The 13,003-nt window shown below is 35.9% G+C and overlaps 1 protein-coding gene across 1 annotated transcript in view; it reads left to right on the top strand.

Annotated features, from left to right (window-relative positions):
• The window catches only part of RGS7BP (regulator of G protein signaling 7 binding protein), a 34,916-nt gene extending 27,286 nt beyond the window's left edge, over positions 1 to 7,630 (top strand). Inside the window, exons 4-6 of the mRNA XM_054651539.2 lie at positions 3,570 to 3,717; positions 5,000 to 5,070; positions 6,601 to 7,630. Of these exons, the coding sequence (XP_054507514.1) occupies positions 3,570 to 3,717; positions 5,000 to 5,070; positions 6,601 to 6,692 (311 nt within the window). The 3' untranslated portion in view covers positions 6,693 to 7,630. The remainder of the gene's footprint in view (positions 1 to 3,569; positions 3,718 to 4,999; positions 5,071 to 6,600) is intronic.
• Positions 7,631 to 13,003: the final 5,373 nt, after the last annotated feature.

Raw genomic sequence — 13,003 nt, 5'->3', positions numbered from 1 at the left:
ATAGCTTATTTTACAAACTACAAAAATAAACCCCTGGTTCAGTGGAGAGATTTTTTGCTTTTTGGCTTCGTTTAAATGACATGCTTTTTAGAGTTTTGAAGGGGAAAGGAAGGATTATTTAATGGTTGTGCTACAATCTCAGTGTTCTATTTAAAGACTGGTAGTTATGTATTATTACTTACACATATCACTTATGCAAGGAGGGTTAAGATGCAGGAGTGTAGAAGAGCACACAGGTATGGAGAAACAAAATCAAGAGACACCCATTCTTATGTGCACCCTATGAAGAAGTGAAGGAATGGGACAAGAACAGCCATGGAAGGAGGGTAACACAACTTTCATCATAAAATTGTTGTTCCTATTGCATTTTCTTTAATAATAGTATTTCCAGTGAGACAGTCTCCAAGTTCTGCAGGTCCTGAGTGTAAATGGAGAATTAAATTCCTCAGGCTGTTAGCCATACTTGTCAAATACCTTTTTTTACTTCCTGCACAATTCTTTCCTATTCCCCTTTCTAGATTTTCCTGCTCATGCACTTTAGCTGTGATAGATAGTTAGTGCATTTATCCTTAACTGCCAGGTTAGAAACCTGATGTAAACACTGCTCTCTTTTTGAGAGAGGGGTTCTCTCAGCTTTGTTAGTCTGGTATGCCACCCAAAGATCTAAGTTCCTCTGCAGTGAAATACTGAGGGGACTTTTTTTTTTTTGTCTTTTCTTTTTTTTCATTCATCACAGTTCTGTGCGAATTAGGTGATGACTAAGAGTAGGTGCCTAGGGTTACATGAGGAAAACTAACACAGAGATCACCACAGAAGCAATAAGGGGCACAAAAGGTGAGACACATAAAACCAGATGATGCATGTAACCTTACTGAACTGACAGTTTTCTGCCCTCTTATTTATCCATACTCAAGTTTGATCCTCAGCATTATTTAACTAAATTGATTTAATTTCATATCAAAAGCATTTCCTGCTTCTTACAGTAAAAAAAACCAAACTGAATTACTGATGAGAAAAGAAATAATGTATCATTGCAACTAAAATTATTAAAAATCTTTCCACTGACTACATTGAAAGTAAAATTAAGGGTTCATATCAATTTTTTGAAGTATCTATGACAGAAGATATCTTTACCAGTGACTGTAAGGATTTAGAAGCTTTAGTTTCCCTATAGGCTGTGACCAGGGTAGAAGTGTTAAGCCTGAGTCATACATTATTCAAGCAAAGCCTTTATTATTAGCTGACTCTTCAAGTGCTTTCAAGAGACTGAGCAAATGATCTGAAATTCAAGAAAGGCTTCATGAATTGCTCACAATACAACAGAATTACTGGTAATCTTTTTCCAGGTAAAAAGAGATCTGTGTAGTTCATTCTGCTAAATCTGCAAGAGCTTGTCTTTGTGCTGATGAAAAGAACATTACGGTCTCTGCTTCTGTTCTCAAGCTGAGAAAAAGAACCTTTACTATTATTTCATCTAGTGTTGTTACTGTTTCCATTGAGACACCTTTCACATCCCTGAAGAATACATCTCTCCAGCATGTCACCAAAGGTCAGGTCAGGGTTCCACCATAACACTTAAAGATAATGGAACAATCTCCATACCCTGTTTCATGAGTAATGCCTTCTGATATCAGTGGCACATAAGATGGTTTACCTGAAACCTTTTTAGTGAAAAAGTAATATGTGAGATATTGGTAACATTATGTTGTGTTATGGACTTCTTGTGATGGGAAAAAATAATGAAGCTTATATGATTGAACAATGAAAACTGTACCATAAGAATCACCTTAAAATAACAGCATAAGCTGCAGTTAAGGACAAGAAAAATTTCAAAGTTAAACCTACAGGATGGTTCAGAGTATAAAACATGTAATCTGTGAAGCAGGTTTAGTCTGCTCTTCCACAAGCAATTGAATAATCTTTCAGCATAACAGTTTGTAACCAACAGAAAGGTTTTGGTGTCTTTCTCTCTGTTTCCCCTCCCTTATAATTCACTACTTCTTCATTTCCACTGCTTTTGGAAAAGGAGTAATATGATCATCCTTCTTTGGAACTTGATCCTGGACATGTAGGGTTTTTGACTGACCTCACATAAACAACTTCATCAGAAAACATCACATTTTACTTTTCCTTTTGTTGGGGTAATCTATCATTTCAATTGTGGTTTACAGAAGTATTTGACAAAGCATAAGTTAGCAGTGGATGCCAGTAAGCAGCAAAGAAGGGACACAGGAGATGCTTTCATGGAGGCTAAATTTGTTATGGTCGCGTCATGCACTCTTTAGGATTCATTTAGGTAACTATGGGCTTCCTATTGGATTTGAAGAGCATTAAAACATAAACAAGTATCCTCTGTAACATAAGCAGCATCTAGTTTGAGACACGTAGCTAAGAATAACTTTTTTTCTTTCTTTTTTTCAAGGAAATAATTTACCAGAATGAAACTATTTAGATAACTTACTGGATCTTAAGATAACATTAAAAAAATGTTATCTTATGATCCAGGAAGTTCTATATTTTAAGGAACAAGTTTAGCTCCCTGATAGCAGGGATATGCATTTGTGATGTGGAAGAGCAGTATACCATGGTCTGCAGTTTTGGCCTCTAGAGTCCCAGAAAAATGGCCTGAATGACCACGACTCTATTCGCTGTTCTTGTTCTTCATGTGCTTTGTCAAACCTTACAGGAACTACTCAGATTTGTACTGATGTCAAAACTTTTCCAGTTGCAACAATTGTGAAATGAAAAAACATTTCCTATGCAACTTTTTGTACTACTGGTTTAAATGTTGACAGTCTGGGATGCACTCCAGTGTGAATTTTCTTCTGTATTTGGTGCCAGAATTGTTCTTGCCACTACAGACAAGAAATGCTGTCAGGTAGTCCAAAGGAGATTTGCAGGTTTACCAAAATAATCTTCTAATGGTTAACTTTCTTGAATGCTCCATTATCATGATCCAGTCCTTTATCCCATTCTCTTCCTCACAAAAGCCCTGGAAGATCTGTCATGAAGCACCCCCCTTCAATTTCAACACTATATTTAATTTTCATACAGGGAGTATGAATTAGGTATGTGTCAACACAGAAATTCAGAATGTAATGCATTTGGGCTGTGGGGGGTGGCAGCTTTATATTGCTGTTAAATCATAAAGTACAAAATTTCACATTTTTGTCTTTGGTCTTCCCTCAGTATTGCTGTAGTACTTGAAGACAAGGATTGCAGTGTTCTTTAGTGTCAGACTTTTGAAGTTGTTTCCAGAGTGTGTGTTGTAGTTTCCTCACTTATTTTGTTCTGTTTTGTCTTCTGGCTGTTACTTTGTGTTCCATGAGAGCCACTGGAATTTAATTGAACCCTTTTAAGTTGGTAAGGGTAACATATGGCAGCACTGATTTCTACCTTGGCGTGGTCTGCTCTACTTCTGAACAGTTCTTACTCAGAGTTTGCATCTGAGCAGTCTTTTTCTCCATTTGTATTGTGCAAAGTCAAGTTCAAAGCATCAATTAGATATTGATGTATCTGTATTAATCAATAAATAATAGGCATACATGTTTTGTTTAAATATTTTAAAGGAAAAGAACCTTGTGGCCCACCCAAGATCTTAGATACTAAAGTGGAGGAGAGTTCTGAAGTACCTATTTTAGAAGACACATCATTATCACCAACAGATATTCAACAGCATCTATGGCAGGTTTCCACAGATATTGAAAACACTGAAGGGTATGTGTAGTACCTCATTCCTAAACAAACAAATTTCTTTCTAGGATTTATTTATTTTTTATTTTAATTTGACAGCCAGTGTTGCTACTATGAAAATTATAAATAAATTAAATAACCTGTTAACTTTTCTGGTACATTTAACAGAGTTTTTGATTTTGTGAAATACACCTGAAATATGCCAGACTCCAGTTATGCATTTCAAAATCAAAACCAAAGAATCTAATTAATTTCAGTTAGTTCCACCCATAGTTTTAAATTTAGAAGTTTTAGGAGGGGAAGGGGAATGTTGTAGTGGTATTATCTTACTCTCTTAACTATGCAGTTGAAATACAAAAATGAGACCCTTTACTAGAGAATAATCCTGATGGCCAACATTTCTTTGCAAAAGTCCTATTTTGAGGCTTTGTATACTAAGTTGCAGCTGAGATTTGAATTGTTAACATGCTCATTTGCATAAAGCCAAGTTCTGTCCTACTGGGCCATAGTGTGGAGAATAAACAGTGCAATTTTTTATGCACTAATGATTATACTAATCATGCTGCTGCATTTCTGAGAACCATTTTATGTGTAGAAGAATGAAGCAAGACCATACTGGATTTAAATCCTGAAAGCATTAAGACTTTACCAGCCTGTAGGTCTGCCATCTGTGTGCTAAATGGAAACTCTTTGGAAATTTCTGGCCTCTTTCAAAATGTATCAAAACGTGATTTGCTTATGGAGATGATGTGTTGTTATCATATTTTCCATCATCTGCCTTCTAGAAAATCTAATGCCAGAGTCCTCCCAAGGAGGTGAGAATGATAGCCCTATTCCTAAAATTTTCATTTAATGTGCAGTGTTAAGTACCAAGGGTTAGTTGCATATGTTGTAATTTTCTTCTGAACAGTGAAACACATTCATGGTGCAAGCTACAAAATGCTGATAAGGGGTATGAAGGTTATATTAGTACTAGGTAATATTAATTTTAAGACATATTGTGTATTTTGCCTCTAGGGTCACATTGTGCCCCCAGAGGCTTTTAATGTTAAGTACTCAAGTGCCAGAATAGGTCATAAATTTGAACTAGGAAGTTAGTATCAGACTTTTATAAAAGTGCTCCCCTCTTAATTTCATTGCTCTTTCTTTTGGTATGCATCTTTTGAGACATGTATGTAAACCAAATGCTTGCTCAATAGATTTTTGTGTTTATTGCTCCATTGTTTTTGCATATAAAACTGAGCCATACCCCATGCAGTCTCCAATTGTTGTTCCATTGTATCTTTTTAAACTGTTGTATCCACAGAGATATGAGAGAAATGAAAAACCTTTTAAGTAAACTCAGGGAGACTATGCCTTTACCATTGAAAAATCAAGGTAAGTTTTGAATTTTCTTTATTTAATACAAATTAAGATAATTTAAGGGTTTTCCTTTCTTTATATACAAAAAAAATATGCAGTCCTTTTATGGAAACTACAAAAAGAAAAATCTAGGTAAAATCTCTTCCCTGCTGATTTAGTGGAGCCAGAATCTAGTATGTGATTTTGGCCTCTTGACTTTCACATGAGATATTCTGGAATTTATAGATACAGTATCTGTAGATAAAATAATAGACTTTTCCTGGTGATACAAAGGCAGGAGCAGAACTACTTCGCAGTTACTGGAGTCCTTCTTTCTCAAAGGTAATGAAGGTGCAATTTGCACAGACTATGACAGGGATCCTTGGATCCTTCTGAGTGATGAGATTTGCTTCACCTCTACAAGGCTTATAGCTTCTGTGACCTGACATTGACTTTCTGTAGAAAAGCTACTTGCCCTGAGTCTGCCACCAGGCTGCTTTTCCCACAGACAGCTATCAGGTATCCCGTAGAAATGCACAGGTGGGGAGGGTCTCCATCCTATGCATGTATTTAGCAATGGGCCTTCATTTTGTTGGCATGTTAAATACTCCACATCTACAGGCACACTCTCTTTTTTTGTGAGAACAGCAGTAAGATAATAATTTTTCTTTTTGATTTCTTCTTGATAATGGGTGTTCCTTAAATGTGGTGCAGTCTTTGCACAGTGGCAGCTGATGAAATGTATTGAATGTGTCCTAGATCTTATCCCAAGTAACTAAGCAGCCTGGCATTCAGCATAATATGCTAAGAGATGAATATAGAATGATTGTATTCATTATTCAAGTAAGATTTCATGGTAGGAGAGCTTGATTGAAAACTATGTTGAAAGGTAAAAGGGAATCACTAGTGATACAGACGTACCATTGTATAGACTGGAAGAGTGATGAAAGGTCCAGGCTTAGTCTAGAAGAAAAGAGTGTGCTGGAAATAAGGAAGGGAAAGACAAATTGGGGGCATATAATGCATAGAGAAACCTGAATTTAGAACAGAGATAAAGGCATACAGAATTCTTTGTTGCCTGGTGTCAACACTGCCCTTCAACAATGACCAGAAAATCACTGCCCCTGTGCAGCAGGATAGGAAGCATCACAGGGTTTTAAAACTCAGAGATATGCCCCAGGATCAGGTAATCATCATCATTATTATGGAGATCCTGTTAATTAGGATTTTAAGACTCTCTTGTAAGACTCTCATGTCTTCATGAGAAGTCTCAAAATTCAGGTTATTATTTTCTCTGTGCTCTATGGGATCTACCACGGAAAGGGTTGTCAAGCATTGGAATGAATGCCCAGGGAGGTGGTGGAGATGTTCAGGAAAGGACTGTACCTGGCACTTAGTGCCATGTTCTGGAGATGTGGTGCTGATCAGTTACAGGTTGGACTCAATCTTAGACACATAAATGATTCTGTGATTGTGTAGGTGCTGCTAGGACACATAAATGATAAAATCTCTTTTCTGTGCATGTGTGTACTTGCTTGTGTTAAAACGTGGGGTTTTTCATCACAGATGATAGCAGCCTCCTAAACTTGACTCCCTATCCACTGGTAAGAAGACGGAAGCGAAGATTCTTTGGATTGTGTTGTCTTGTCTCAAGTTAGAAGATTAGGCACAGAAGCACCATGGAAACCATGACTTTGATTAAACCACTATTATTTGACCACTGAAAAGATGAAAGCGGCTAATCTTGATTATAAATTATATTTTCTACACTAGGCTATTCATTTTTGTCTTCTGCCCCATCCCCCTTTTCAAATAAGAGTTTTAATACTTTCAAATTATGGTGGTCAAAAAATGGCTGTGGAATAGATCTAGCATATTTAAAACTTTTTAAAGTATGTTTTGCATGCTTACTTTCAATCACTCAAAGAAGACACATGAATTATGATTCATATATAATTTTAGAGGATTTTTTTAATTGTTTGAGCTGCAGCTAAAAGTTTGTGTGTAGTACAGTACTCTTACTAGTATCATATTAAAATCATACTATAACAGTCTTTAAGCATAGCAGAACATTTGATCATTCTCTCACAGTCTTTAAGCATAGGAAACTATTTAAGAGCAAAACTATTAAAGTTCTAAGACATTCAAACAGTATTGTAACAGAATTTGTACAAAATCTCCAGTTGCTTTTTTTGTGCTCTCATTCATATTTTGTCTTCCACTGTATCTCAACTTCAAAGCTTTATAGAAAAATATCTTAATTTATGATAAAAAAATCATATATGAAAATAGATAGGACTTGTAAATACAGAGAAATCATAATATCTATAAACTGTACAATGCTTAGAAGCAACAAATTCCATTTTCAGGCAATAGTATATCTACAAGCTTTTGAAAAAAATAAATAATTTATTGAAGGAAGGTGTATTAAAATAAACAATGTAAAACACAACGCCAACCCATTTTGTTGCCAGTAGAATTCAAAGCATGGTGTCTGCATATCAAGTATTGATCTTATAAGGCATGCCAAAATTATCTCAGACTGTAAGATACTAAACGTTTTACATTGTTAATAAAGTTTTTTATTTAAATTAAATGTTGTCTTGTTTCTAGTTGTATTGCCAGACTATGTATTTTTTTCTAATTTTGTTGTCAGAGTACTACAAAAATTTGTGACAATATTTCCATTTCAACAAGAATATTTACAAAGAGAGATTAAAAAAATATGCATGACTAAATTCTTTAAATAGCACCAAAAAAGGTAACTTCAATGTATTTGAAGATGTCAAGTCATGAACTATTCTTAGGCATATATATTCCGAAGCATCTGAAATGGGGAGATTCCTACACACACAAACTTGTGCTTGTGAGAGCAAACGTTTTTAAGAAGAATGGAATTGAAGTCCACAGCACAATGTTTTTCTGAGTTAATTCCTTAAAGTTTTCTGCACATTTCTCATGAACCTTGTGCTCAGTAATCAGAGCTGTTGTCCTTAACATTCAGCACTAGCATGTCTTCATGAGAAGTCTCAAAGCAATAGACTCACTCTATGATTCCATCCCCACAGATACACTAGATTTTGCAACTGCTAGAACTTTGGAAAAACAACTCCTGGTGTCTAATAACTATCAAAAATACTGACTGCAAAACTGATCAGTAGTTACAATTAACCAATTAATTTTTTTTCAGCATAAGTGAAAAAGAAAGACATTAATGCCAAAAAAAGTGTATGAATTCAAGACTGAATGTACAGTGATGCCATAAGAAAGGAGGAAAGAAAATTTTATACAAGATTTCTTTAAAAGTCCTGTTTTTTGATACACACAGAGAATCAGATGGGCAGATAAAGCAGTGACCTTGTCTAATTCATTACCTGCCCATATATCATCACAAGGAATTTCATATGCCAAGTTACATGACAGCTCATATCTCCGTGTTTTAACCACAGATATTACAATGGAATATACATTAGTGAGACAAATGTATAAACATCTTAATATTACTAAACTCTTGACATCAGTCATATCACAGTAAGTTCCCTAACTTCAGTGAGAAGTATCACATTCTGTGATAGACTTGGACATGTTGTCTTCAAAGCCCTTTGAGACTGCAGTATATTAAAATGTACAATGATATACATCCTTGTACCTTTTGTTATTCTGGAAACTTTGGCAGTGTTTCTTCTTCCTCAGCTAAAGACTGCTAAAATGGCAGTCTTTGTTCATTTTGAAGCCTTTCTATAATTCTAAGCAATCTAGCATCTTACCTGAAGCCTTTTGTATTGCTACTAATCCTAATTAGAGACATGCTGTAATTCCCAAGCTTTATAGCCACTTAAGGGTGAATGGAAGTTCTCCTAACAGATAGTGACATGAACCAAGTCCTGGTAAGTATCTGAACTGATGTCAAGGGATAAAAATTGGTTTACTTAGGAATGTAGTGGATTATCTTTTACTACTTGAAAGGAAATAAAACTTTTTAAGCCCCAGAACATGATGTCAGTAAAAGAAAGATAAAAGTTAATGATATTACTACATTTTAGTTTAATGGAATACAGCAATGTAGGATCAGAGTTTGAAAGCTCCCTCAACGAAATGATACACAAACTATTATTTACTTTCCAAGTACTTTGAAATACTTCACTTTAAACTCCTAAACGTGTGGAAACAAGCAATTCAGGGAGAATACTGAGGGAGAAGAGAATACTTTCTGAATCCTTCTTGGAGTTTGAACATTTTATTTGAAAGTGTTATGAGTTAAAGGCACCATAATTACTTTGCAGGGTAGGTACTTTCAGGAAGCAAGTAAAAATTCCTCTTCCCACCAAATATGTTGTTTCACCAACTCTTTTTTTTTTTTTTATTAAAACTGTGCAGTTCCAGCTTTTCAAATTCTTTATAGCCACCTTCCACTGGTAGCACATATTTTTCACAGATATTTCATGTGAAAAAGATACCATTTTTTTAATGTGAAAAAAAATATTTCATGTGTCATAAATTACCAATCTAAGAAATCAAATATCTATGTACACTGTAAGGTCTACATTTTTCAGAGCAGAATCAAGATACAAGCTTCCAGCAGTAGACAGCACACTCACACATGCGGCAGGTTGCATGTTAATTTACCCAAAATGAGAACTTACCCTGCAAAATCAGCATGTTAATTTACATAATAGGTCCATTATATCCAATACAACTCAGAAAATCTGTGTCAGAGAATGGGAGAAATACAATAACCAACTTCCATCCCATCTGAGGAATAAATATACAGTGGTGCATTAAATGCCTATTGGTCTCACATCCGTGTAATGGTGAAATTCCTTATTACCTCTGTAAGAGATACCATACCTATTGTCCAGCTTCATGGACAAGAAGCAAGAGAAGCTAAAGATACATCTTCTGCTTGTACTTAGTCGTAAGTTACTCCAGTCAATGAGGAGACTTGTAGCAGTATTTTGGGAAGATTGTGGTCCTGTTTAAGTTCTAGTACCTTGAAGGCACTGACTGACATGCAGGAAAAGTTACCCTTTAACAAGGGTACAATCAACCTTCAGCACTATCAACCTTTTCTGCTTCAAAAAGAACTGAGCTGGGCTAAATATAGGTGGGCAGGACATATTTTCTAGGGATCATGGTGTGGCAAAAGCTGTAATAATGACTTTTAACTGTTCTACAGCTGAATAATTCATCTCAAATCCAAAACTGTTTTCCCTGAGATTCTGTTTTCTTGTAGCAGTTTTACAAAAGTATCCCCAGCCATGTTTGAAGAGGTATACCTTTATTCTTTAATTGGCGGTTGTACCCTCTAATGCAGTGTTTGGTTTTTTCAACTTAGGCTGTTCCCAGCATATGCATAATCTGCTGTCCAGATCTAGCCTCATGTTGCCAGTTTTAGACATTTTCCACCCTGAACTCACTTGGCTTTGAACTTCCAGTCTCCATCTCACTAGTACTTTGAGCCTTTACCTTATTTTGTGTCCTCTCTAAAATTCCTTGATTGGTATTTCTCTCACTTCCATTTTTTAAAAATGTATTAAGTGCTAGTAGTAATGGGAATTCTAGTGTCCAAGAGAGCCCCTGTTTCTATTTGTCCAGTCTGTTGCTGTCTAATGCAATGGGTCATTTGACCCATTATATGTACTCAGGTCCCTCTTCCAGAAATTATTTCTAGCTCTTCTGGGACTGCAGTTCTTTGACGAAAACAAAGTTTCTACCAATTTTCAGCCTAAATCTACTCCTGGACAATTAATAACATATACAATGTGTTTCTCCCAGGTCAACTTTATTCTTTGTTAAAATTCTCTGATGGTCAAAATTCTGCCATGATATTTTATAAACTATTATGCTAGATTAAAACCTCAGGAAAATACAAAGTACAGACAAATACGGATTAATCATTCCTTTACAGTACACTTTCTCAGTGGGACAAATATTTAGCTTACACAGAAAACTAAACCACATCTTGAGTACATCTTGCTGAAGTTTAAATGAACGCTACCAAACAGCCTTTTTCAGATTTCTCTCCTTTATTGCTAGGTTTCTTTATTCTTGCACCTCTTTTGTTTTCTGCTACCACCACCTCATTTCGTGTTTTTACCTAAATTCATCTTCACAGACTGTTATACTAGAACTTCTTGTGAGCAGTATAAATGTGCTGGCATTCTTACTACAGAAGCATTTTTGACATATTTTTCTCTATTCACCCTTATTATTACTTACTGTGATTTGCATCTTAGAATTTCTGTTAATGCCTTTCTCAGGTACTACTGCCATGGGGCAGAGGTGTTGTAGTAAGAGGCAACAAGTGTGTGTTTGCCCAAGAGAGTCTGTGATGTGGTAATTTTCACAAGGTAAGATAAGTTGGCTGCCCAAGACATGGCAATGTCAGTAAAACCTTTTAGCAGCTTCAACACTGGCTCTACTGTGGAGACTTCAGAGCACAACTGAATCATCAGTTCAGTGAAAAAGTTTGGCATGTGTGACATTTTGTTTTGCATACATAGAGTTTGTGTCCTTTTTTGACTGGGGAGCGATGACGTGAGGAATTGCAAAAGATGATCTAAAAATACATCCCAGGAGTTCCTAGAACTGATTGTTACATGAAACAGATAACAAGCACCATGTCAGGTTCATTACTCACGATACTTTTCAGAGGGGCCTGCAGCTATGACATTCTTTCCTGCTGTCAACTAAAAAAGCACTGAGTAAATACAGAGTTCAATATGCATTATCTCAGCAGCTTAAAGAACAAGCCTGTAAATGTTATTAGTCCATTCCAAGTTCACAGCTAGATGCTGCAGTTTTTTTCTATCCATAATTGCGTTATTGCAATTCTGAGCTATGATTCTTCACTATGACTTATTTTTGAAAGGAAAAAGAAGCCAAAACCTTACAGTTATAAAGCTGTATAATAATACTGCATCACAAAGAATTTATTTTTCTTTTTATTCCACCACTTGAGTACCTATGGCTAAGACTTTTTGTTTGTCCATCATTTATGCTCCCTTGCAGAGTGCACAAGAACCAACACATACCATTGAAGAGAATACAACAGAGGAAGTATCTGACTAAACTGCAGGAAATATTCAGGAAGGAGTCCTAAAAACAACACAAGTTGACACTACCAAATGACTAAATCTTTAAAGTAATATTCCTACAAATTTCAATGGTAGTAGAGCATGTTGTGGTAACACCGTTCCCTTTTTGCCCAACCTGGAAATTAAACTTGAGATCTTTTTATTAAGGAGGTAATATAAAAGGGGATCTTTACTTGAAGGCCTTCAGGAGCAGTTATGGAAAGATATCCACAAAAGCCCACCCCACCCCACAGGGGTGAGTACATTTTTATAGGTTTTAGGAAATTAGCATAACTGATAAAAAGCACCAATTAGGAGGACAAGTGATGACACAATTCCCCCCAGGTCAAGCCCCTCCTCTGGAGCCCCTCTTCAGCACTAGTTTTACTTTTTCCATGAGAATGTATCTCAAAGAGTTGTTCTCAGCCTTGGTTCACAGGAAGAACCAAGATAGTACCTTATACCTGTCGGGGCTTGGAGCTCTGGAATTTGTTTTATCCTTCTGCTTAGGGAAAGGCCATGGAGAACTGCTAGGAAAACCAACTACTAACACAATAGGTGACAGTGTTACAAATATATGTGTAAAGAATACAGAGAACATATAAAAGGAAAAAAAAGGCAAAACCCAAATGGCATGACCACAGGAAATGAATATTAAATTGCAATCAGTGATGTACACACCGCTGTCCTCACACTGCAAAATAATGCTAGTAGCAGGTAAAAGTCCTCAGAAGTTTATGAAGATGGCAAGTATATTGTTAAAATGCCTCTAAAGACCATGAAAACTACTAAGCATGGAAGTGTAGTTTTGGCAGAATTTAAAGAGAAAAATATTCTTGAATTGTTGTTCAATGGTCCTCATCTGATATGTATTAAAAATAGGGTAATACCTG

The sequence above is a fragment of the Agelaius phoeniceus genome, chromosome Z (assembly GCF_051311805.1).
Source record: "Agelaius phoeniceus isolate bAgePho1 chromosome Z, bAgePho1.hap1, whole genome shotgun sequence".
In the NCBI taxonomy this organism is placed as follows: Eukaryota; Metazoa; Chordata; class Aves; order Passeriformes; family Icteridae; genus Agelaius; species Agelaius phoeniceus.
Note: the sequence above shows the minus strand (reverse complement) of the source record. Positions and strands in the feature narration are given on the sequence as shown.